The 27,721-nt window shown below is 41.3% G+C and overlaps 1 protein-coding gene across 2 annotated transcripts; it reads right to left on the minus strand.

Annotated features, from left to right (window-relative positions):
- On the minus strand, positions 1–27,101 carry EED (embryonic ectoderm development). Of its 2 annotated transcripts, XM_024107506.3 has the most exons (13): positions 26,925–27,101; positions 20,156–20,308; positions 12,989–13,081; positions 11,946–12,011; positions 10,899–11,024; positions 10,723–10,804; positions 7,830–7,921; positions 4,633–4,766; positions 3,020–3,125; positions 1,772–1,930; positions 1,230–1,303; positions 850–993; positions 1–331 (listed from the first exon to the last, which is right to left on the minus strand). In XM_024107506.3, the coding sequence occupies exons 1-13, from the start codon at positions 27,042–27,044 to the stop codon at positions 205–207; spliced, it is 1,476 nt and encodes a 491-aa protein (XP_023963274.1). In that variant the 5' UTR covers positions 27,045–27,101; the 3' UTR covers positions 1–204. The 2 variants fall into 2 exon arrangements, with proteins under 2 accessions (XP_023963274.1, XP_005287587.1); XM_005287530.5 differs by lacking the exon at positions 850–993.
- Between the last annotated feature and the right edge of the window lie 620 nt (positions 27,102–27,721).

Genomic DNA, 27,721 nt, shown 5'->3' on the forward strand with positions numbered 1-27,721 from the left:
AAGCTTTACAAAAATATTTTTTATTAATGAAAGCACCAGAGTCTGAGCAGGACAACAGTACAAAGAATGTAAACATCACTAAGTTCAGCTCCGGCCAACTGAACAGTGGGAAAAACTATTCTAAACGCAACTACAGTAGAAGCTAGTTAACAGGTTACACTGTAAACCAATGTATTTTCTACTTTTAATTAAAAAAAAAGTAATTTATCGTTGTCGGTCCCAGCGCCAGATACTGGCATCATCACAAACAGCTATAAGGATACTGCTATCCCTGCTAAAACTGGTTTGTCGAATGGCAGCAGCACATTTAGGATGGGTAAGTGTCGTACATCTACAAATAAAGAAATAATTTAGTTGCAATGTTAAGTCTGCATTTGCTATTACACTTGTGAGTAAGGGCTTTGCTGGATCAGAACTTTAACATGTTATCTGACTGACGCCAGTGGAACCCCATTCACAAAGGAAAGGTTGGCAAGGCTGGGCCCTTAGTGTATTCTGTACTCCTCGTTTAGCCGTTGGAACCCACAGGAAATTAATTCTCTCTCATTGCAATTTCTTCCTCCACCCAAGGTCAATTTTCATAAAGCTCTACTGAAAGTGGATCATCTTAGGTAGGTTATTGTAATAACCATACGTAATTTTTACTTAGGAATACAGTATTGTAATTGGGTGATGAAAGATAGCAAGATCTCCAGGAAGACCTCATATACGACTCTTCAGTAGGTCACCTGGCCAGGCACAGGTGGTCAACTGAAAAGTCATATGCACGTAGCTAGCCTATAAAACTATATTTCTATTACTATTACCCTAGTCCTTTCCCCTCCCCCTTCCATTGTGCGCCACACCCACCTGGTAAGTCTCCTCTCAATTACTTTGTAAACTTTCCTCCTAATTACTCTGTAAGCTCTTCGAGGCACGGACTTTCTTTTACTGTATCTACGTACAGTGCCCAGCACAATGCGGCCCCAACCCGACTGGGGCCTCTGGGCGCTACTGTAATACAAATAATAATGTTAACTTTACAGGGTCAAAATGCTCATTCACTGTAAAAGTTAGAATTGAAGGTGTGGCTACCACCACTCAAGAGTTTGTGTTATGGGTAAAGTAAAAAGGAAAGTGCCCTACCACCATTGAAGAGTATGAGTCGTGTAAAGAAGACAAGTGCCCCAACTCCATGTCTCAGTATCATAAAGGAATCTAGGGGAGTTTAGAAACTTATATATACTCACTTAGCCTTATGAGGATCTTCTATTTCCAAATCCCAAACATAAAGTTTGCCAACTTGATTGCCCAATGCAAGCATCTTTAAACAAGAGAATATAGATACTTTAAAATATGGTATCAAAGAACGGAAGCCAGACTTCATAAAGCCTGTAGGACTGATAACACACTAACACACACACACACACACACACACACACACACAGCACTTCACATACTCAAATCACTATAAAGCCAATGATCCACACTATACTCATGTCTCTTATGTATTTGCCTCAGTTTCCTCATCAGTTAAATGGAGATAAAAGATTGAATAATCTTTCCCCAATATCACCAATGGAGAGTCAGGATTGAAGTCTAGCAGTCCTGACTGCCAATACTAAGCTCCTTGCTCCAGACCATGTTGCCTCCCATCACATCAGCTCATGCAAGCTGAAAACTTTTCTTCATATACCATTAAGGCATCTAAATATGTAACCGGGGAAGAGTTTCAGTTTCCGAAACTGGGATCTTCTTCAAATACAGCAAAAAGTGCAAAGCTCACTCTTACCTTTTGCCAGAAGTCCATTGAAAACCTCATATACCAGATATCGCACTGACTGTAATCAAATCGCCCCAGTATAGTCACATTTGACTCACTGGGCTTGATTTTATCTATATCATCCTCCATTTTGCCAGGTTTCCAGCACACAATAGCATTTTCACAAGACTATGGGAAGAGTAAGAAAAAAATCACTTACTTGGGGGGGGGAAAAAACAAAAAAAAAACCAAACACCACCCATGCTTTTTTCAACTATAAATTTGATAGATAACTTCTTGTACAATTACCCTCAAGTACATAAAAAAGAAGAAAAAGAATCAAGGATGTCACTTGGAATCTTAAGGCTTGTCTACACTGGCACTTTACAGAGCTGCAACTTTCTTGCTCGGGGGTGTGAAAAAACACCCCCTTGAGCGCTGCAAGTTTCAGCGCTGTCAGTATACACAGTGCACCAGCGCTAGGAGCCGCGTTCCCAGCGCTGGGAGCTACGCCCCTCGTGGAGGTGATTTTTTTAGAGCGCTGGGAGAACTTTACCGTTGCCAGTGAAGACGTGCCCTTAGTTATTTATCCACAGATCTTATACCATGCAGTCCAAACAGAGCCAGCTCACCCCAAGCTACTTGCCAATGATCTTTAATTGCCAAAGAAGTGAGAGCGAAGTGCACTTGGACAATTCAAACACAAAAGGGAGGTTTAGTTCTGTCTCCATGCAAATTTGAAGAATTTTAGTAATGTTCCAAACATGTTTCTTGCTAGAAATGAGCTAAGTCTCAGAGTAGATAGGGTCTTAGCCCAATATTTGCAGAGCAAACATTATCAATGTTTCAACACAAGTCAAAATCATTCCATGATGTAGACTTTCCAATTTAGTGCACCTATTTCATTTCTCCTTTTTGTTGCAAGATCTATGTGAACTCCCAGAAATGAACAGTCTTGCTTTTTTCTCTAATGAACATTCCACCCGAATCCTGGCTTTTCAGTTCGGATATACTTTTATTAGAGCTTTGATTGCTAGAAGAATTTATATAGATTTTTAATGTAAGATGCTTATATACCCAAACCCAATTAGTTAAACTCACAATCTACTTAGAAAAAAAATCACCCTGCATTGCACAGTAAGTTAATTTTCCGGCCAATAAATCAAAGCAGCAGAAAAACACCCCATTCTACTCCACTCTCACCCAAAAACTATTGTTTAAGGCCCTGAATGTAAGCAAATAACCTTGAACAATATGGCTAAACAGCAGACACTTTACCTTGGAAAGTATTAGATCTCCTAACCATCGTACACAGTCAACATAGTTCCTATGTATATCTCTGGTGGAAAAGTCAGGAAAGTGAATTTTCTGAGAAATAAAAGGCCTGTGGGAAAAAAAAGTCAGTCATATCAAGAAGGGCAAAAAGAGGCACTTGGGAAAAAAAAATTTCACACACTAAAATGTTAATTTATAACTGTCAGTAGAACCTTTTCTACTGTGTCTAATAATTTGAGGCATACATTTCAGAAACTTATCTGTAAGGTAAATACAACAAGACTATCATCAGTGAATTATTTGAGGTCCCAATATATGTGTGCGGAGGTGAGAGGGGAGAGAAAGGGCTGGAGGCACTGGAAAGACAATATGTTAGCTCTAAAGGAATTCAGCAATCCCTTTGTCAAACACTTCAAATCGTGTTAAAACATAAGCAACTTCTGGGATTCCTTCAGCCCCCAACACTCTTCAAGCAAAATCTAAAATGTTTTGACAAGGTATGTGTAAGAACACACTAAGGATCTTGTTTTGTCTGAAGTGCCATTTAAGATTTGGTAACATTAAGAAGAAGGCACACTTCTAATATTAGTCCCATTGTAAAATGTGTTTAGTATGTTTTAGATCCTTCTCATTTTATTTCACAAATTGGAGGCTACTCAACACTAGGATTAGTACAAACAGGTAATTGCATGAGTTAGTTTCTCTTAATATTAAGGACAAATTTTGCTAGTAGTGTAACTGAAGGGTAACTGTCTATTCAAATCAACATATTTCTGAGAGATTGGATCACTGGAGGATTGAAAATTTCAAGTGTCATTCCAACTGTGTAAGCATTTTTGCCCTATATCCCCCAAATAAATTACTGATTACAATAATTTGTATTATTTTCACTTTCAGAATTTAAAGGAACTATTTACTACAATCTAGTCAATTATTCTGATGTGTATTTGTTACCCTACTATAAAACTTCGAGGGGACAGGGAAGGCTGCTGATATATATTTATATCAGGGGTAGGCAACCTATGGCACGCGTGCCGAAGGCAGCACGCGAGCTGATTTTCAGTGGCACTCACACTGCCCAGGTCCTGGCCACCCGTCTGGGGGCTCTACATTTTAATTTAATTTTAAACGAAGCTTTTTAAACATTTTAAAAACCTTATTTACTTTACATACATACAATAGTTTAGTTATATATTACAGTCTTCTAGAAAGAGACCTTCTAAAAATATTCAAATGTATTACTGGCACGCGAAACCTTAAATTAGAGTGAATAAATGAAGACTCGGCACACCACTTCTGAAAGGTTGCCGACCCGATTTATATAGATGCTTCAGAAATTAGAACTGTATTAAAATACCAATTCCAAACACCTTATAGTTACGCATAAATGGAAGAAGTCAGACTATTTAAATAAGTGTCAGGACCTGTAATTAAACAGAACTCTATTGGCACCACATATCAGTAAGAGAAGCCTTCTTCTAGAGCAATTTAGGGACTGACAATTCCCAAGTCAATGGAAAAACTCCCTCATTACAGCGGGAGCTGATATGTGCCATTGCTGAGAAGATTCGGATTTAGTAGATATATCCAAGAATAGATATCAAGATTGTGTTTACCTGTTGGTTTTATTTGGATTGTACTCATAAGACTCCTTAATGGCATTCATCATTCTCTTTGAATTGATTCTCCAGAGTTTCAGAGAGTGATCCATACCACAGGACATTATTTTCTCACCAAGAAGGTCATAATCCTACACAAAAAGAGTCCGCTTTAAGCTCTCAATGTTAAGTTTCAGCATACTAACTCACTGATTCTATTTTCTTCTTTATTTACACTAGATGCATAATACGTTTAAGTCATATTTTCAGTCTAGAGAGCAAGCTAAATAAGCATATTTTAAAATAGAAAAGTATTAAATATAATTTAAGCCTGCTTCCTGTAAAAGATATCATATCTTGGCACGCCTATTTTACTCTCTTGAATGCAAAAACAAGAGAACATTCAATGAAGCTGAAAGACAACAAATTGAAGACTAGTTTTCCCCAAAATAGAACCTGTGGAATTCACTGCCGCATGATTTAAGTGAGGCAAAGACTATAATAGAATTTAGAAAAGGATTGGACACAAATGAGGGCCATCCACCATTACAATATACAGAACAAAAAATGATTTTAAGAGGATATAAACCCTTATACGTCACAGCATAAGCCAGCAAGTGGCATGGGTTAAGAAAATGTTTTTATATGGGTAGGTTATTCCTTAATTGTCCACTGCGTGGTTTCTTGCATCTTCTTCTGAAGTATCTAGTATTGGCCAATATCAGCAACATTTCTGGGCTAGAAGAACCGCTTATCTGATTCATTATGGTAATACGGATGTTTCTATGTGAAAAACGACCAAAGACAAATGATTGTTTCTAGCACAAATATTCTATCTAGATATTTGTTACATACCAATAACATTTGAATATCTGTACATAAACAGAGCCATAAGTAAGCAGACATAACAAAGTTAAGTCACTGTTTCCTTTATTAATGTAAGGCTTTTCCTTCCTTATGCATTCCTCTCCCTTCATATTTTTTATTGCTTTCCTTTGTTTTGTGTGTACAATTTGACTAAGAAATATATGAGGACAGGGCAGTACTGAAAGCTCATCTTACATGTAAACCATGTTGAATGTGAAATTTGTGTCAAGTCCTTAATTACTAAAGAAATAGTACTGAAATAATAGTATACTACTGTAGGCCAAAACAAGAATTGTGGTAAGTGTGACTATATTCTCTTGTGGATGAAAGCACCAGGTTTTTTATTCTATTCATCCTTAAAGCTCACTTGTGCAAAGTCTTTCAACACTAAGTCACCTTTGAAAGTTTTTTTGTAGACAGAAAAATAAACTCCACAGTTATGTGATGCTTGGATTATGCAAAGTTTGTTGGGTCTCCCAAATAAAAGTTTGTACAAGTGTCCAAGAAACATTTATGTAATCAAAGATAAATTATTTGTATACATCAAAAGTACAAGACAGAAATAGGTATTAAGGTTTTGGTGGCATGAAGCAATAACTGCATCACTTGAGAGGTGAATCTACAGGAGAGTGTGTACTGTAAGTCATTCTAAACAAGTATCAAAAAAAGAGACCCCAGGAGGGATTGCTTTAAAATCAAAGCAATTTAAATAATTGATTTTAATCTCATTTTGCATTTGTACTTTTTAGTCATTTTCATAGAGAAAGGTTGATTTTCACTGTTTGTAACTGTTAAAACACGTTGATTCACAACTAAATTTAGCCTTTACACTAAATTTGGTGCTTTTTGCTGACCAGAAAGGTATGGTGTATCTACATACATTTATTTAAGGTATTATATTTCTTAATTAAATAAATAATAAGAAATGAACAATGCATTTCTTATTTACTAGAAGATGATTAAGTTTTACTTGTGAATTGTGTCAAGCTCTAATTTGGATGGAAGTTAAAATTCAAATTAAATGCACAAGAGAACATTTCAAAATGATTTCTGTTAGTTAAATAAAACTACCTTAAATGTTCTGGTTACACAAGAAAAAAAAAGTTTTTCAAAACATAACATGTTTTGCAGTTAAAGCTAACTGTTTTATTAAAGCAAAAGAAGTACTATCTGTAGTTAGTGAATTGAACTGGACTAGTTGAACAACCTGACATGAAGAAAACATTCTCTCTACACCTGAAGAAGCTACTGCTATCAAAAGCCGGTGTAGCACTTCAACAAATTCTGGTTCTAGGTGCTTAGCCAGTGACTTCCACCAGTTCAACGCTATGACTTTCTTTAAAACTGCAACTGCAAACATGTATTGATTAATATTAATCCTTTTTTAACAGATTATAGTAAATTTAGGCCTTAAAACATGTAATAATTTCAAATTTTAAATAGGTTTACTTGTAAAAATAAAACTGTTTAAAAAATTAATTACATTTTTATATAATCAATTTTATCCACTTAAAATATAAGATAGTGGGAAGTCTATTCTAAATATGGTTGCAAATTTACAGAAAAATTATAAATATTTTAGAGATTTAAAATATTTAATTGGCACTATGGCTTGTTTGTTTTTCTTTCATCTTTAGCCTACTTAAGATATTTGTATCCTGCCTACCACCAGAAGTCAAAAGGAATCACTCACATCTGTAAAATTAAGCACAGGTAGGATAAGGACGTTAGACTGCAAGGTCTTCAGGGTAGGAATTGTATCTTTATTCCATGAAAAGCTATGCAATCTTTCACACTTTAAGCTATACATTATAAATGCAAAAACTGAAAGATAAAGCTATTTTAAACTTTGGTTGCTTCATCCAACCACCTACTAAAACTAAACCTTTTAAACATTAGCATAGCAATTGACCAGTTTCTCTTAGCTGAGAGAACTCATCACAGGGTGAGGTCAACTGGGATACTTACAGTTCCTAGAGGCATTCATTAGAACAAGGTGTTCATAGTGAAGGGCTTTGAACAATTCTTTCCCATTTCCCTCCAGCACCACTCTTTAATCCCACAGCGTCCTAGTTTATTTACCTTCAGGACATGTTGCAAAATATCCAGTTTCTCTTGAGTTTGAGTGACGCAGGTGTCCAGTTTTTAATGGACTGGCAAGTATTTTAGTGCTGATGTTGTGTAATCTTAGAATTATATTAGCCTAAATGTGTTTTTAAAAGTGTTCAATTCATGTACTTTGGGTTTGCTAGGCACAATATTTAAGCCTAAACATGATTCAAAGAGAGAGAGAGATTGGGATTCCCGTACATAAGGCTGAAGGCACTACCCTACAGATTTCCACTTACTGCACTTAAGACCTCATCCCTGTGCCCTTCTACTCCTCCAAATATTGCAACCAACGTATCAGTTTGGATGTTCCACAGTCTCAGTGCATGATCTAGAATAAAAACACAGAAGCTGACAGGTTAACCTTTATCATCCATTTGTACCTGAATAAAGTTAATGTAGCCACCTCTTTCAAGAACAGGAATCCCACGGTAGCATTTATAATGCATGAAAAGTATGTTCTTCCATTACTACAAGAAAAAATTGTTTTCAGTTGAATGTTAGTATCATTTTAACACTACTCGAGGTATGGTTGAGAAAGTTTTCATTCTAATGATGAATTCCTACCTAGCCTATTTTCAGGCCTTAAGTCAGAGGTGGGCAAAGCCAGCCCTTGAGCTCCCGGCCGGGGAGGCTGTTCCCCTTCCCCCACAGCCTCAGCTCACAGCGCCGCCAGCATTCTGGTCCGCCGCTCCTGCCAGGCAGTGCGACTGGCTCCAGCCAGGCTGCGAGCTCCTGCTGCTCTGAGTGACATGGTAAGGGGGCGGGGGTTGGATAAGGAGCAGGGGATCCTGGAGGGCAGTCAGGGGACAGGGAGCAGTTGGACAGGCGTGGGAGTCCCGTGGGGCCTGTCAGGGGACAGGGGTGTGGATAGGGGTCAGGGAGCCGGGGGCTTGGATAAGGGGTGGGGCCCCAGGGGGGTTAGGGGCGGGGGGTCCTGGGAAGGAGCGGTCAGGGGACAAGGAGCAGGGGGGGTTGGATGGGTCGGGGGGCAGTCAGGGCGGCAGGAAGTGGGAGGGGGCAGATGGGGGGTGGGGGGCCAGGCTGTTTGGGGAGGCACAACCTTCCCTACCCAGCCCTCCATACAGTTTCGCAACCCAGATGTGGCCCTCGGGCCAAAAAGTTTACCCACCCCTGCCTTAAGCCATTTCCCAGGGGAGGGGAAGGAAAAATACATTTCAGCCAAAAGTTAATGTCTCATTCATTCTCAGCTCAATGATGATTTTATATTTTGGAGTGTGCACTAAAAATCCCTTCAGTCATTTGACAGGTTTCAGGGTAGCAGCCGTGTTAGTCTGTATCCTCAAAAAGAACAGGAGTACTTGTGGCACCTTAGAGACTAACAAATTTATTAGAGCATAAGCTTTCGTGGGCTACAACCCACTTCTTCGGATGTGGGTTGTAACCCACGAAAGCTTATGCTCTAATAAATTTGTTAGTCTCTAAGGTGCCACAAGTACTCCTGTTCTTTTTCAGTCATTTGAGTTATCCAAGTATGCAGGACAAAAGGGTGCTTTTCACTCTTTAAATTATTCAGCTATTATTTTGTGCTCTGTTAAGCCAAAAAAAAGACTTTTAATACACTGTGGACTGAGGGCAGAAATGGACCATAAATTACATGCAACTTCCACTGAAGTCAGCAGGGCATGTCTAGCTGTTTCATAAGACAGAATTTGGTGCCAATTTTCAATGAAGAGCCACTGACATTTAAAAACATCAGATTTAGAAAGAACTGAAAGAAGATTTTATGGTTCCACTAAAGTACAGTACAATATAAGATGAATATGTCAGACTAGTTGCATTTTGCTTCCCCTTTCTCCCCCCGACTCTCTCCTTATCTATATTGGAAGTGGCCAAGAAATTCTTGGCCCTCCATCGCTACCACTGTCAAATCATTGTCGGGTAGGCCGAATTTGATCCAACGATCATACAATAGTGTGACTGCATGATTTTCCCTTCTTTAAAGTTCCAAACTATTTAATTACAAATAAAATAAACTCAAAAAATTATGGTTCGCACAGCTACACCACACTATACACAAAGCTGCAGGAATCACTTTCAGTTTCTCCACTCTTGTTCTTGAAGTCTCATTCACAACACTGCACAACTGTAGGGTGTTCTGCATTTAGAACAGAATAAGTTTTTAACTCTAGCACTTGCAAAACGTCACTCTTGTGAACACACAGTCTTGCTTTAAGTTAGTCAAGTTTAAGAGGTTATGATTGGTTGGATAGTCTAATCAAGACCATACGAACCATCTCTCCTTTCACTTCCTCCTAATTTATACTCGTGTAAGTGACAGGAGAATCAAGTTAAGAATTTTTTTCCATACTGACAGGTTTCAGAGTAGCAGCCGTGTTAGTCTGCATCCGAAGAAGTGGGCTGTAGTCCACGAAAGCTTATGCTCTAATAAATTTGTTAGTCTCTAAGGTGCCACAAGTACTCCTGTTCTTTTTCCATACTGAAAGTAGTGTGCACCATGTAACCAACACCACTAGATGGCAGGACAACTCAGCATATAAAAAGTTTAAATGATAATCACAAAGCTCCATCAATGCCCAATGGTTTGCACAACTGTCACACCTAACCATGGATGTTTTCTTTCTGTCTACAGAGACACTGTTTACAGTCCCTTGGCATTAATGGATGCAGTTATGTCTAATACAGGCAATGGGTTTCATCCACACACAAATCCAAATTAACGGAGTAAATTTGTTTTAGAGTTTCAATGCTTAAAGTTGGTTTCAGGATATGAGAGAGACAAGGTGGGTGAGGTAACATCTTTTATTGAACCAACTTCTGTTGGAGGAAGAGACAAGCTTTCGAGCTTCACAGAGCTCTTCTTCAGATCTGGAAAAAGAGCTGACACTGGTTATCTCTTCCAGACCTGAAGAAGAGCTTTGTGAAGCTCAAAAGCTTGTCACTTCCACCAACAGAAGTTGATCCAATAAAAGATACTACCTCACCCATCCTGTCCACCTCAATTCTTAAAGTGTCACACATTAATCTTTGTGTTCTGATGGGTGTGAATGAGAGTAGCTAAACCCTAAGAACACCTGCATGGTATTTAAAAAAAAAAAAATTAAGTAGATGGTTCCTAAACAAAAAAATAAGAAGCTAAAACTTTCATACCTTTGCTTACAGACAAGAGGAGATTTGGATCCCTTGGATGAAATTTCAGTTCATTGATTGCATTTCCATGACCCACGTAGTGCTAGAACAGATTTCAAACATAAAATTATTTCCCCCTCTCACATTGAGATACTTAGAATAGATACAATCTGCAGTTCGAAGCAGTGACCACTCACCTTTATGCACTGCATTGTAATGGGATTAATTATTCTAATAATACCCCTTGACCCAGCCACAGCCAGAAGAGGGTGACTTGTATTGCTATCATAGGTCCATGCACAAGTATAAAAGTTCTCATCTGCCTAATAAGTGCCATGTTAAGGACTACAGAAGCAGCTGTAGCGTTTCCTTCGAGAGAATAAGGTATTCATACATTTGTTTAGAAGCACAGTTGCCGTTTTGCAAAAAAGCTCACTAGAATATGACCAAAGATAAGCAGATTAACATTTATTCTGATTTCTAAGCTTTCTACAACTCCACTCCCTCTCCTGTGCTTGTTTCTCTCCTTGCTGCTTTTTGCTTCCTCAAGCTGCACCATACACCTGAAATGCCCTCTGATCTATCAGCAATTTCTTCTTCAAAAGGACTCAAGTGGTGGGACTAAATGACTAAAATGGAGGTGAGACAATAATTTATTTGCCATGTAAGTGGTTTAAGCTCAGGACTGGAAGCCAGGAATTCCCATTTCCAACCTTGGCCCCAGCAGTAAAATAGGAATGCTACCTACTACATAGGGCTGCTAGAAGACTGTAGAAGCTACAAACATGAAACCTGTTATACAAGTGTTAGCGCTGGGAGGCATAAGATTATGTAGAATCTTTTTAACAATGTTTTATATAACATGTTTCATGATTCTGCATTTGTAATATTAGAAAAGTAAAGCTAAAATTTGTGGGATACAGGCAGGAGTTTGGATCTGAAGTGAAGAATGTTCATTATCAACAGGTGTTTACAGTATTTTAATCACAGACAGGTTTCAGAGTAGCAGCTGTGTTAGTCTGTATCTGCAAAAAGAACAGGAGTACTTGTGGCACCTTAGAGACATCCAAAGAAGTGGGATGTAGCCCACGAAAGCTTATGCTCAAATAAATTTGTTAGTCTCTAAGGTGCCACAAGTATTTCTGTTCTTTTTATCACAGACAGTATAAGAGGGAATAAACAAATGTTTCTCACGTTAGTCCTACTAAAAAACCATTTTATGACCAGCTGCTTTAGAAGGATACATCAGCATCCACGTAAGACTGCAATAAACGGATTTCTCCTTGGGAATGACATTCATATAAAGTAACCTGAAAAAAAAGGTTTAATGGATTATTAGTTTCATGCAATATGGCATATGATTTTCACATTCATCTGTGCAAATTGAAGGGTGTCTTGTTCTTTTACCACACAAGTCCCATCTACTATCTGTTCCTTAGCGGAATGTGGAAGTGGTTCGATGGAAAAGCATTCATGTGTCTTATCAGACTAAATGACTTATTTAAACATTCCTCATGGTGGCACTTCCTAGGGATGAAGGCTGCTGACAGGCTATACCATACCCTGAAATAAATACAATTAGCGCTAACCTAACTTGTTACTTCTATTCGATATTGACAAGTCATTCTATTGTCTGCTTTAATTTCTTTGCAAAGAACCATGGCCCTTGTTACTTATTCCTCTACATTAGTTAGTGTTTGTGATAACTGCCGCACTGACAAACTTGGAAAAATGAAGTTCTCTTATTTACTCATAAAACAGATATTCAGAGCAACTCATGCAGTGCTCTCTGTTAACTATTTCTTAAGGCTGCTGCTAAGTGAAGGTCTGTTCACCAAGAATCCATCAACTCATCTCACATAGGCCACTAATCTTTACTTACTATCAGTACTTGGCACATTGACACCAATAAAGATGCTTCTTTCATCCTGCTGTACATCACTTAGCCCTTTAAACTTGTTACAGCTGAGAACCAACACTTCACCTGAAAAGAATTTTAGTGTCTCCCTTTCATAGATATTCCAACTTCTACACAACTGAAGAAATTTTAGTAAAATATGAGCCTTATTCTCAAACCGCTGAAGCGTACCATCACACTGCAGTCCATTGGATTCACCCATTTTAAAGTTGCAGGCATTTACAGCCTTGAAAATTGGAATACAAAACGCCACCACGGTATTTTAAATACTGAACACTGGTAACTGGATTGGAGAAGGAAGAAACTGCACGCAGAAACAGAACCACGTTTAGAGGCAACATGATTAGACAAAAATGAGCATATACTCACTCTGTTGCTGCCTACAGTGGCAAACACTAATGGATCTCCTTCCTTACTATGCCAGTTAAACTGGACTCCAAACAATGGCTGACTGTGGTCTTCCTGTAAAGGAAAAATAAGGTCAAGGAAACATGTGAGAGAATGGAGACCAGACATTATTTCTCAGAAACTCATGATTTGTGGCAAAAGGAACCTATTTTTGTCCAACCTCTTCTCATATAAAAGGGCACTACATTTATAGCCATTTATATATTCTGACACAATATAATTGCTCTAAAAAAAAAAAAAAAAGAGTAGCACAGCACATTAACTTGTTCATCTTCAGGGGAGATAAAAATGTGTTCCTCTGCTCAAAGCTTTAAAGGCGAAGTGGAAAAAAAAAACCCCACCTCTTATGTACTGGTTCTATTTGCAGCTTGACTACTTGCTTGTTTTGTGATCCTGGGCAAAGCAACCTCTGGGTCTAAAGCCTGGTCCACACAAATTTTGTGCCAGTATAACTATTTCAGTTAGGGGTGTGATTTTTTTTTTAAAAACCCAAATAGTTATCGTGATATAACCCCTAGTTGGGATGCAGTTATACCAGTATAAAGGGCCTTATCAGCATACCTTATTCCTTATGGGGATAGACAAAAAGCAATACTGGAATAACTGTGTCCATATTGGCGGGGGGGGGGGGGGGGCAGAGCCGTCCCTAAGGATCCCAACCCCCGTGGGGGCCGGCAACAGAAGCCCCGTGAGGCACAGGGGCCGACAGCCCGAGCCCAGTAACCATGACTTCCTGGCAGAACAAGTTTAAGCTTTGTTGTAGTCATGCGTTTTTTGCCTGGACTGCTCAAGTCCCAAATGCTTGTGGGAGGAACTCTTTATTTGAGTTGGCTTCGTAAACATCCTCAAGCTGTTTCACGTCTGGTACTCCTTGATGAAACATGTAGGAGGCTTAATCGAAGTGGAATGAGCTACAGAGGTGAAATCTTGGAAGCGTGTTGCCGTTTTCATAAAGTAATTACATTAATAATGTAATAATAAATAGGGTCATAAAAAACCCACATTATTTCCAAGATCACTGCTTCTATCATTTATGTTCAGGTAAGGGAGAAAATCCCTGGAAATATTCGTTTTTAGGAGGGGGTTCGCGAGATTTGATATTTTCGTGAAAGGAGTTCGCGGGTTATTAAAGTTTGGGAACCACCGCTCTAGAATAAAGCCTTAAGACATGTCTACACTTGCCATTTAAAGCGCAAAATATCCCTTTTTTGCACAAAATCCGTGGGAGCGTCTACACTTGTTAATGACTTTTTGCAAGGAAACTGAGAAGTTTCACCGCAAAAAGAAAACCACCTTCGACAGGCATACAGTTCTTACCGCTATTCTCTTTGCGGTGATATGAAAGTGAAGATACATTCTTCCTGTGTAAACACCTTTTGGCCTCAGGAGGATATCCCACAGTGCCAAAAGTGACCACTCTGGCCAGCACCTCCGCTGTTCTGACGCCAGGTAAACGGACGTCCACCCCTCCCCTGTAAAGCCCCAGGACAGCTTGTCAAACAACAGCTGGAGTTATACACAGCTGTGAGGTATACGGGCCCCCCACCATTATTGAGGATAGATATATGGGCATATGGTGTTTTCTCTTTTTTTAAAATAAAAGCACAAAATTTTCAAAAAGAAGCAAGCTTTATTTGTGTGTTCACGTTTCTGTACATGTCATCACAGCTACAAGTCAACTAGCACTTCATCTTCACTGAAATTACAGACAGAACCGCCATGTAGCACAGCACATGCTGTTAACGCTTCCTTTCCCAAGCCCAGCAACAAAGTTTAATGATTTTCATTTTCAAACTTTTCCCTCAAGGCATCCCAGATCCTAACTGCCACACATTGTGCCCCTCTAATAGCCCTGGTATCTGACTGCTGAGTTTCAGCAGCCAGGCATTCAGCCTCCACACTCCACGTATGGGTAAACCTTTCGCCCGTCCCCTCGCAAATGTTATGTAAAGGACAACACGCCGCAATAACCATGGGAATATTTTCCGTACTCGTTTCCAATCTACTGTACAAACATCTCCAGCGTGCTTTCAAATGGCCAAATGCACATGTTAGGATATAGATGTGCAGGCCTGTTTGCAAAGGCCTATACTTCTTAAGAATTTATTCTTATCACTTAGCTAGTTATAGAGGTGTAGAAGAAAGAATCAAAATCACTGTCTGCCGGTGTAAGGGTCTTCTCGTACTGTGAGTCTTAGGCTCAGGCCTCTGGCTAGGCAGCAGAGGCAGCCAGAAGCTGGGAAGCGTATGGTCACATCCTCACATCCCAAACCAGTCACACTGAAATAAGGTGCTATTGGGCTGTTAGGAAACGATCCTGTCCTGATAATGTCTATCACCTCCAGAGAAAGGGAAGTGCCTAGAAGATTTAAAGGAAACTTAGTTTGATCGCATCCTGTCTGGCAAGAACTAACTTATCAATAGCTGGGATGTGAAATCCTCATTTCCTTGTTGTTCTATCACTGTAGTGCCCATTTCCCTGTCTGGTTCTGTGATTGTTTCTGCCTGCTGTATAATTAATTTTGTTGGGTGTAAACCAATTAAGGTGGTGGGATATAATTGGTTAGATAATCCTGTTACAATATGTTAGGATTGGTTAGTTACAATTTCAGTAAAATGATTGGTTATGGTATAGCTAAGCAGAACTCAAGTTTTATTATATAGTCTGCAGTCAATCAGGAAGTAAGGGGAGGGATGGGAACAGGGAATGGGGATGGGGGAATTGGAATCATGTTTTGCTAAGGGGGGAATGGGAAGAGGGACACAGGCAAGGCTCTGTGGTGTCAGAGCTGGGAAGGGGGACACTAAGGAAGGAAATTGGAATCATTGCTTGCTGGAAGTTCACCCCAATAAACATCGAATTGTTTGCACCTGTGGACCGTGGGTATTGTTGCTCTTTGTTCATGCGAGAAGGACCAGGGAAGTGAGTGGGTGAAGGAATAAGACCTCTAACAGCACATTCCACAGCCATTCTGCACCTACTTGCACCTGTTGTTGAAATGTTCCTTACTGACATCTAGGTTTCCAGTGTATGGCTTCATGAGTCATGGCATCAATGGGTAAGCTAGGTCTCCCAGGATCACAATGGGCATTTCCACTTCCCCGATGGTGATCCGCTGACCTGGAAAGAAAGTCCCTGCTTGCAGCTTTCTGTAAAGGCCAGTGTTTTTAAAGATACGTGCATCGTACCCCTTCCCGGACCATCCACCGTTAATATCAGTGAAATGCCCATGATGATCCACTAGCACCTGCAAAACCCATGGAGAAGTACCCCTTACAATTTATGCACTCGGTGCCAAGGTGGGTCCCACCAGTTAGGGAAGCCCATTTCTGCAAAGCCATCCAAAATGTCACGCACAATACCAAGAGTCACGGTCTTGCACAATAGGATGCAATTAATGGCCTTGCATACTTGAGTTACCACAGCACCAATGGTCGATTTCCCCACTCCAAACTAGTTCGCAACCGACCGGTAGCTGTCTGGAGTCACCAGCTTCCACAATGTGATTGCCACACACTTCTTGACAGTGACTGCAGCTCAGTCTGGTGTCCTTGTGACGCAGGTCTGGGGAAAGCTCAGCACACAGTTCCATGAAGGTGGTTTTCCGCATCCGAAAGTTTTGAAGCCACTGGTCATCATCCCAGACATGCATAATGATACGATCCCACCACTCTGAGCTACTTTACCTAGCCCCAAAAACACCATTCCACAGTGTTCAGCTCCTCAGTTAATGCTAAAAGCAATCAAATGTTACTTAGGGCATGGCTACACTTGCAGATGTAGAGCGCTGGGAGTTAAACCAGCCATCGGAGACAGCAGCAGGGAAAGCACTACTGTGTGTTTACATGGTCAGCTGCAAGTGCAGTGGCATGGCCACATTAGCAGCTCTTGCAATGCCACAGAGAGCAGTGCATTGTGGTAGCTATCCCAGTGTGCAAGTGGCTGCAGCATGCTTTTCAAATGGGGGCAGAGGGGTGGAGTGGGACACGGAGTGTGTTGTGTGTATGTGGGGGGAGAGACAGTGTGTTGTGGGGGGCAGAGAGTGTGTCAGCATGCTGTCTTGTAAGTTCAGACAGCAGCAGGGGGAAACCCAGACATCTGCCCCCCTCCTCCCCCCACACACACATATACCCCACCTGCCTCGGGGCAGCAGCATTCCACGGTAATGGTTTGCTTTGTCCCAGATAAGCAGGCTGGCTGTGAGAAATAGAGCTTTGAAAGGGGATATCCGCATGCCTGCAAACAATGACAAGAGTGGACACTTGACTTCAACGGAGGCCAATCACAGCAGTTTTTCAGCTGGGGCGCAGCAAGCTCTATGCTTCTCGTGGAGATGGATTACCAGGAGCACTCCAACTGCAGAGTCCAGGCGCTCTAAGTGCCTTGCCAGTGTGGACACCTCAGGAGTTAGGGCGACTGGGGCTGATTTAATATGCTCTAACCTGCAAGTGTAGCCAAGGTCTTATTTCCATTTCAGCAGCTCATCAGGCATTTCTGACTGGAGTTCTCTTTGCAAGTTTAAGACTAGCTACACTGCCATGCATGATGTGCAAGTGACAGCTATCAGAGTAGTGGACAGCAGTGCAGGATCCATTCCTGCTTGTAGATGTGGTAGGGAAAGCAGCCAGACAGCCAAGAGTGTTAAAAAATGCCGCAAAAGAAACAAGGAAGTAATAGGGCTGCTGGGACATGAAGCAGTGCAACATGGGGCACTGAGCAGGGACCCAGAATGCCTTCTGCTCGCCCCCCCACCCCCTTCCCACAAGACCTATCGTCAAAATGGAGAGAGCTACACTGTGGGATAGCTGCCCTAGAGCGCTACTCTCATCCGTGATGGAAGTGCTGCTAATGTAAACACACTCTGATGCCTGAGGAATTGAGTACACAAACCAGCGCTTTACTTTCACCGGTTCCCTATCACCAGTGAAACTTACAGCGCAAAAAACTTAGCAAGTGTAGACACACCCTTAGTTAAGCCATGCTACAAATGACTTCAATACTAACCTAGGTCACAATATGCCTAGGAAGTTAGCACTTACAAAGTGGATTAAAATCTTCAAATGAAAGGTACTATAAAAGTGAGAAAAACGATTTTAATATTACTAAGATACATGTATATTTACAGGCCTATCTTCTTTTTTGTGACAAACACGGGGGTGCTCTTTAATAAAAGGCAAAAGATTTATTAACACTATTTTGGCCTGCCACTGCCATGGTGTTAAGAGACCATCTGGAACAGCCCAGGCAGACAAGAGATGTGTCATGATGGTCGTCTAATGACCTTAAAATGGAAGGTATTAAGAAACAATACCAGAACAATTAGTGCTGACAACTCTAGTCCGGCCCCTGAACTGGTTTGACCAGTGTAGAGGAAAGGGGGAGGCCAAAGGCCACCAATATTTGAAATAGCTTCCTGGAGAACAAAAAAAGCTGACACTGTTTAGTTGTTTGCAGCTTTGTTGTAGCAGTGTTGGTCCCTGGGTGAGGCAATATCTTTTACTGAACCAACTTGAGACAAGATTTCAAGCTACACAGAGCCCTTCTCAAGTCCTGAAGAGCTTCTGTTGTTCAAAAGCTTATCCCTTTCACCAACAGAAGATGGTACAATAAAAGGGCTAACAGACACTCTCGTGGCTGGGGGAGGGAGAGAGACAGGGAAACAGAAAACAGCCAAAGACCTCCACAGGAACTCACCTCTGAAGTCGTTAATCCTGCCTAGGTCACCATTATGGGATACAGCATAAAAGTTGGCTGTTTTAAAATCAGTTTGTTTTTTTTTTCTAAAACTTTGCTCCAACTGCTATAGAAAATATATTCTTTTTAAGAAGGCTACTAGTCAATATCACCAGTCACAGATTGCCATGGAAAGAAAATAGGTGCCCAGATCTCAGCATGGTGAGAAATGAATGGTACACACAGGGCAGTTTGGTCCTGGTCCTACTGAAAGAGTGGGAAAATTGCAAAATACCACTCTGAAGCAGGTAAGAGCTAAAGGCACAAGACTTCAGTCATTCAGACACCAGGAAGAGGACAAAGGGTGCAGCTAGCCATGTAATCATGACAATAGGTTAGTTTGTTTAAATACATCTGTCCAAATCTGAGTTTGAGTTTAGGAAAAGCAGAAATGTATCTGCAATTATATTAACTCTTACAAGGAAAATCATACAATGCTCAGCTGAGGTTTTCGAAGGTAAATAAAAATAGTATTTTGTTTTAAAAGGCAATGTGTCAGAACAGCTCAAACAACTTACATCAAGAAACTACTGTTTTCTCAGAAAAACCTACTGCCCCATAGGCTATCTATATGCTGTAAATCATCCCAGCACACACTTATTTACTGCTTAACCTTTATGTCTATACATATTTGAGCTCTCAAAATAGTTACCCCCCCAAAAAAGACATTTTACTTCATTTTTAAGGGACTTTTGACAACTAATTTGTAAAAAATATTATTTATATATATATATATATATATAAAAGCACAAAAACAGGAAATAAAGGTTTGCTTTATTTGGAAAGTTGTACTTTTGTTTTCTTGGCATTTAAACTACACCTAAGGGAGCTCCTACACAAGTGTTTAAAAAATATTTTTAGAGTGGTTTTTCAGACTCAGTCAAAACAGTGTTTAAAATTTACAGCAGTGAGTAATAGACACACTTCATGGTTTCCTTGAGGGCAAATGTGTAAAAACAGTAAAAGTAATGGAAAGCAAGTCTAGGAAGGCAGAAATATCCTGCTCCACACATCTCTACAAGATAACGTGAGATTCCATTCCTTTAAGTTGTTTTGGTGATTTTTCACTCTTAGTGTAGTCTTGTTACACTTTTGTATAGGTCAAAGATGGGTAAAATATATTTCATACCACATGGCATAAGCTATTTCCCTAGGGATCATGAATGACATCTCCACTCCATATACAGCATTTAATTATGGTTATTTCTGTGGTTTTCATCACGATAGTATCTGCCCAATATTGCATAATTAGCTTGGAAGGACAGAGAAAGGGAGAAAAAGGATCACCTCTGAAGCATGAGCAAAGTTGAGATATCAGACTTGATAGTGTCTCTAAATCAAAGTGGTCACCACAACTAGTGTCTAGTTTCCAACCTCATCTATTTGAGCCTTACCTTCAGACTATTTACACATTTAAAGGAGTATTTGCACTTCTTGGATTTCCATTTTCCTTTTCCCCAGCTTTTTCTTCCTGGTGCATTGGGAGTGTTTGTTGGGGTGTCAGGGCGTTCAGTGTTAGTACCACTTTCTATACTAACAGCATCATCCTGAAAATATACAAAATGGGTAGATATCAGTACCTAACTTAAGAAACCCAAATAATGGAAAACTAGCTGCTTTTACATTTTTTTCCACCAATAGGAATACTCTCTGCACAAGGACTTTAAAAAAAAAAACATTAACCCCCCAGTTCGAACTAAGATACGCAACTTCAGCTACGTGAAAAACGTAGCTGAAGTCCAAGTATCTTAGTTCGAACTACAAGGTACTTACCGTGGGTCCACACGCAGCAGGCAGGCTCCCCCGTCGACTCCGCGTACTCCTCTCGCGGAGCAGGGGTACCGGTGTTGACGGCAAGCACTTCCGGGATCGATTTATCTAGACAAGACGTGATAAATCGATCCCAGAAGATCGACTGCTTACCGCCGAACCCGGAGGCAAGTACAGACGTACCCTTTCTAAAGGCAGAAACTTTAGCCCTTTAATTTTTTTGATTCAGATATGTCAAAAAGAGACCAGACAACTGCAAGACTCCAGAAGAACTCCAGAAGCAGGGGGACATTTTCATTGCTTAGCCTCCTACTCTTACCAACAAATTTGCTATCTGTAATGAGACTAAATGACACTCAATTTCTCATTTCATCACATGGAATTTGGTTAGATAAGAAATAGAAACTAAACTTTTTCAGGGCAGGGAAATGGTCTTAAAAAAAAAAGGGATGGTAATTATCTACCTCACAGGCATTTTACAGGAATAAACAATGCTTGTAAAGACTGCTGAGATATTTATAATGAAAAGAATATTTGAGTGCAAAGAATTATTATAAATTAACTCCTGTCAGGAATGTAGCTTTCCTAGGAGTGCTGTCTTCTGTATGGTGTCAATAAGTATTCAGAAATAAAAGTGAATACAAAACAGTAACGGATTAAGCAACTTCAGAGGTGTTGTGGGGCTAAACAGACACAAAAGACAGACGGTAACGGCCTGATTTTCCAAGGGTACTGACCAAATACAGCTCCCACTGAAGAGCTGCAGCAGCTCAGTACCTCTGAAAGCCACGTCATAAGTGAATCATCTAACTCAGAGGGAATCATCCCTCCATGTAGGGTGACCAGATGCCCCGATTTTATAGGGACAGTCCTGATTTTTGGGTCTTTTTCTTATATAGGATCCTATTACCCCCCTACCCCCGTCCCGATTTTTCACACTTGCTGTCTGGTCACCCTACCTCCATGTTCCCCCCATAGAATGGGGCACAGTTTCAGTGTAACTGCACCTTTACCTCCCTGACCCCGCGCTCTTCTCAAAGAAGGCACACTCAGTCTAGAGGCCTGAGACCATCATCTTTCTCTGCACAGGGACCTTTGAATGGGAGTTTACCAACATGTAGCAGTGTTCGGGGGCCCCCTTGGATCAAAGATAAGGTCCATTTGTTAGGATGGAAAGAAGTCTCCCCCGCCCCACCCATATTAGGTTAAACTCTGTTTTATGCCAGAAATTCTTTGGTTCCTTGGGTTTCTGATACCCATTTGAACCAGTATATACAAACCAACCCAGGGAGTGGTACCCCTCTTGAATTGTTTACAATCCCTGGGACTGCAGTAATCACCCCCCACAATTTTACTTCCTGGAGGAGTTATGGTAACCCTCCTCCCCATGGAACTGAATAAAGTCCCTGGCCCAGCAGATATATAGAACATTAACAAATTCAATATGGTACCCAAAAATACCGCATGTGCTTGCAATCTCTGTCACTGAAGGACAGCTTCCCAGGGGAAGGCTGACTGCCCGCCCTCACAGGCTCTGAGCCATAGGAAGTTTGTGGTCTTTAATGCCATCTCTCTTCCTACCCCCACTAAACTTAAGGAAATTCTAGTTTCAGTGGATTTGTCAAAAAACAGGCCTTGTCTGCATTAGTAGGATTTTGTCAGTATGGTGTGGATGTAGTTATATTGGTATAAAAATGCTTATTCCAGTATAGTTTATGCAATATTACATGATCACAATCTACTTGGCAGAGCTATGTCAGTACAATTTTTAAGTGTAGGTCCCCAAGAAGCCTCTTTTGTGATTCTTGGATAAAGTGGTCTCCTCCTCTCTCCTCCATCGTGAGCCTATTCTTCAGTAAGCCAGAGAACCCAAGTCCTCAGGTTATTCCTTATCCTCAAGCTGACCCCACAGCACTCTGTTAAACTAACCACTAAAAGTATGTGTTGTATGAAACACAAAGACAACCAAAAATACAACACACACTTGCTAGTTCCCTGGAACGGTTAACTGAAAAAAACAACACTAACTGGAGGCTTTTCCCCCTCCCCCATCTATACCTCACAAACAAGTGTTAAAATTTTAACAAACTTTATGAGCTGTAAAGCACACATTTTATAGATACTTCAAAATTATGTTTTCTGTAATACGCAATAATCCTGGTAACATCTGAAAGCAAGCAGGCAAAACTGACACACGGGTGCATTCAGAGCCAATGTACAACAGCAAGCAAAGATAGTATATCTGAGTTAAGACAATGTAGATGGTCTTATGTGCAGCTTTCACTAGTATTCTCATTGGATTTATGTAAAAACAGGAGTACTTGTGGCACCTTAGAGACACATATGTTAGTCTCTAAGATGCCACAAGTACTCCTGTTCTTTTTGCTGATACAGACTAACACAGCTGCTACTCTGAAACCTGGATTTATGTAGTAAATCTGGTTCTTTACAAACACAGAAGACAAAGTCCCCCCGCACACACACTGAGCTTACACTAGCAAAGACCAAATCCCACAATCTTTACTCAGGCAAGACTCCCTGCGAAGTAGTTAGATACAGGTTTCAGAGTAGCAGCCGTGTTAGTCTGTATCCGCAAAAAGAACAGGAGTACTTGTGGCACCTTAGAGACTAACAAATTTATTAGAGCATAAGCTTTCGTGGACTACAGCCCACTTCTTCGGATGCATCCGAAGAAGTGGGCTGTAGTCCATGAAAGCTTATGCTCTAATAAATTTGTTAGTCTCTAAGGTGCCACAAGTACTCCTGTTCTTTTTGGTTAGATACAGTACTATCTTCACTTGCTGTAGTACACAGGCTCTCAGCACACCTTTACATGTCAGTTTTGTCTGCCTGCTTTTTGATGCTAGGAAGCACTCTGCAACCATACAGATACCTGGAATCAGTGGGAGTTAACAGGAACTGCAAGATTTGACTCTAGACATAAAAAAAAATAATTAAAACATTAATTCATACTAAGAACGTGTGGGCAGATGGGCTTGGAGAAAGCAAAGTGGGTTTGGGGCAGAAAGGGAGAAAGCTGTGGCCACATCTATGCTATAGCAACATAGGCCGCAGCTATAACTCCATAGATAAATCGCAGACTACAGTGACAGAAGGGGGTTTTCCACTGCTGTAGGAACTCCATCTCAAGTGATTTTTCCACTGATCTTCCAGACAGCACAGCTACAGTACAGAGAAGGGCAACAAAAAATATTAGGGGTATAGAACAGCTTCCATTTAAGGAGAAATTTAAAAGTTTGGGACTTTTCAGCTTGGAAAAGAGGCGACTGGATATGATATAAAATCTTGACTGGTGTGAAGGAAGTGAATAAGAAGGTGATATTTACTCCTTCACATAACACAAGAACTAAGGGTCACCCAATGAAATTAATAACCAGCAGGTTTAAAACAAACAAAAGGAAGTACTTCTGCACACAGTCGACCTGTGGAACTCCTCACCAGGGAATGTTGTGAAGGCCAAAACTGTAACAGGATTCAAAAAAGAACTAGATAAGTTCCTGGAGTATAGGTCCAACAATGGCTATTAGCCAGGATGGGCAGGGATGCAACACCATGTTCTGAGTGTCCCAAGCCTCTGCTTGCCAGAAGCTGGGAGTGTACAAGGGATGGATGACTGCCTGTTCTGTTCATTCCCTTTGAAACACCTCGCATTGGGCACTGTTTACACTGGTGCTTTACAGCGCTGCAACTTGCTGTGCTCACGGGGGTGTTTTTTCACACCCAAGCGAGAAAGTTGCAGCACTGTTAATTGCCAGTGTAGACAAGCCCTAAGTGTCTACACTACTACTGTGCTACAGTCAGCTGCAGCGTTTCAAGCACAGACATACCTAAGCCTATGTAGGCTGTGTCTACACTGCCACTTTCAACGCTAAAACTTTATCGCCGCCCGTTAGGGGTGGGTTTTTTTGGTTTTTTTTAAGTACCGGGAGAGCTCTCCCCCAGCAATAAAGCATGTCTACACTGCCCACCTCACAGTGTTGCTGCAGCAGCACTGCCATAACATGGACAGTGTAGACATACCCTAAAAAGCTGGTTTGGAAGCAGAATGAAGGTAGCCAAAGGTGGGAGAAAAAAGACAAAGGGAGCAGTTGGGAGAGAGGACTGGGTGGAGCACTGGAGGCAACAAGAATGTGAAGACAAAAGCAGGAGCGGAGCTATTCAGACCCCTGAAGGTGAAGATAAGGTGCTTGAAATCTGAGTGGATGAAAAGAGGAAGAAGTGAAGTTTGTGGGGGATGGGGGATTGATGCAGTTATTCTCTTCATCTGTTCAGGTTTCAATCTCTTTATCTTTACCTTCAGGGGTCTGAATAGCTCTGGTCCTGCTTCTTTCCATATTCTTGCTCCACCCAATCCTCTCTCCCAACTGCTCCCTTTGTCTTTTTTCCTCCCACAAAATTTTCCCTTCCCTTACTTTGCTTCTACCTCTTGGTTGGTAAGACAACTCCCACCTGTTCATGCTCTCTGTATGTGTGTATATATATCTCCTCAATATATGTTTCACTCTATATGCATCCAAAGAAGTGGGCTGTAGTCCACGAAAGCTTATGCTCTAATAAATTTGTTAGTCTCTAAGGTGCCACAAGTACTCCTGTTCTTTTTGTGGATACAGACTAACACAGCTGCTACTCTGAAACCTCTTGGAATGGATTCCTCTCCCTTTCTGCCCCAAGCCCTCTTTCATTTAAGTCTTTCACAGCTACTTCCTCCAAAGCCATCTGCTCACATATTCTCAGTTTGACTTATTTTAACTACTGTTTTGACATGGCAGGAGCCTGTATGTAGAGAAAAAGAGGGGTAAAGCAGAAGTGACCAACCAGGGTTACACACAGGACTTTTTAGTATTGTATCCTATCATTTCAGAGTTTAAACTACATAAATGTGCCCAGAGATCTTAATGGTTGGTACTTAAATCACTGTACAAATATTGTATATGCATACAATAACTAAGGACTTCACCTTTATAGAAGACTATATCACTAAGCCTCTGTTCTCCAATGGATTACACACAGTTGCAGAAATCTAACACCACAGCTCATTGCAGAATTGGGACCTCAGAATTTAATTTTAACAGTCTAACAGAAAAGACTTGCAAACTGTATTGTGTGAATGAATGACCATAATGTAACTTACGGTACAAAAGCAAAAGAAAGAAAAAAATTTATAACAAGTTAGGTATGAATCTCATTGGCTTGTATAATTCTATCATTTTAAGCACATTCTTTTGGTATTATACAGCAGTTCTGTTGCAGCCAATCATTTGCTTTTGTTTTGTTCTTATGTTAGGACAGTCTTTAGTGGCACATATTTGGTGATAAATTTTTGCACAAAAGTGGAGTTTTCTTCCACTGTAATAACTTTAATTTAAAAACATTCTCAAATAGAGTCTCCTTTCACCAAAAGACTACATGTATGTAGGAATATTGCAAAACATATTGTTCCACAGTACAAGATTTAAAAACAGACACAGCACGCGCACAGTTTTATTTTTTCCATTTTAAGATGTTTTACTAGAAACTGATTAACCAGACTATAAAATGATAAAATCTCTACCTCTACACCTCCCACACCTTACCTCAGAGGTGCCTGCCTAACTCCCAGCCCCACCTTACTTAATTATTTAGGAATGCGGTATCTCCTCAGCCCCCTGAGACCTAAAACACCCTCTCCCTATTTAGAGTGCAGGGAGCATCAAACAGAAATTTCCCCATCACTATTTTGAGGTGAAGGAGGGCTCTGCTGTAGGACCTTCTCCTCCACCCCCCCCCCCCGTGGATGCAGTCTAAAATACAAATCCCAGAACCTCCTCACTGCTGTAGGGTCCCCCACCTCCCCACACCCATATATTATGGTGGGACCCTTCAGTTAAGGGAAAGATCCCAAGCTACTTGAGAAGTTTTCCCAGTTAAGGGGGTACTCTCCGCCCAGCCTGCTGTGAGGGACGTGTATCCCCCCCGGGGAAGGGGAAGGCTCCAAGCTACAGGCTATTTGGGGAGATTCCCCAGCAATGGGGTGACCCCAGCCATACCTGCTTGGAGGGATATGGGGATCCCCCTGGGGAGGGGAAGGCCCCAGGATAAGGGGGGGACATTGGGGCAATTCCCGATAATGGGGTGACCCCAGCCCCGCCTGCTGGGAGGAGTGTGGGGATCCCCCCGGGAAAAGGCCCCAGGATAAGGGAGGACATTGGGGCAATTCCCGATAATGGGGTGACCCTGCCATACTTGCTGGGAGGCGTGTGGGGACCCCCCCGGGAGGAGAAGGCCCCAGGGTCGGGGGCTTCCCCGTGCTAAGGGTGGGGAACCCCCCAGTAACGGGCTGCCATCTCCAGGCCCCCCACCCCCGGCTCCCGGGGGGCCCCGCTCCCGACTCACGTTCTCGTCCCCCGACAGGTCCCCGGGGTTGCTGTTCTCGTCGCTGCTCAGCTTCTGCTTCTTGGCCGGCATCTCGCTCCCCGCTCCCGCCGCCGCCGGGGGATCAGCCCGCTCAGACATCTTCCCCGCCCCCCGCCGCGGAGCCGTAAAGCGCGCCCGGACCAGGGCCGACGCACCACCGTAAAGAGTCCTCCTCACGCCGCAAAGCAGATTGACTGCCTAGTGAAGGGAGTTGCCACACTGCTGAAAAATCCAGCCTAGCCCCAGCCATCCTGCAGCTGCTAGAGCTGGCTGGGAGAGAGAGAGAGAGAGGTGGGTAATGTAGACAGGCTCAGATGATCTCAGGGGTCTTTTTTACTCTCATATCATCCATTGATTTCAATGGATGGTAGGAGCCTAAATACCTTTTAGGGTTTGGGTTTTAGTGGCAAAGCTTTTTTTTTCCCCCCCTTTTCTCATTTTTATGGCAAAACAGTCTTCACTGAATGGCCTATAGCTGCCAGAAACTGGAATTCCTCACTTATTCATGGTTTCTATGCTCTCACGCTGCCCTGTGTCTTTCCAATAACGTATCAGCTCCTTATTCATAATACTCCATTTCCCCCACATTTTTATTAAATCACATCATGTATTTTTTTACCTTAAAATGTTTATATTCCTCAAAAAGCTTTTCCATTTTTTAAAATGAACGCCCTTACATACCCATAAAAGGTGATCATTTCTTCCACCTGACAGAGTGCACATAGTCCATCTTTGTGTCCTTTTTATTCAGAAAAAAATTTTGTTAAGCCAAAATG

The sequence above is a fragment of the Chrysemys picta genome, chromosome 1 (assembly GCF_011386835.1).
Source record: "Chrysemys picta bellii isolate R12L10 chromosome 1, ASM1138683v2, whole genome shotgun sequence".
NCBI lineage: Eukaryota > Metazoa > Chordata > Testudines > Emydidae > Chrysemys > Chrysemys picta.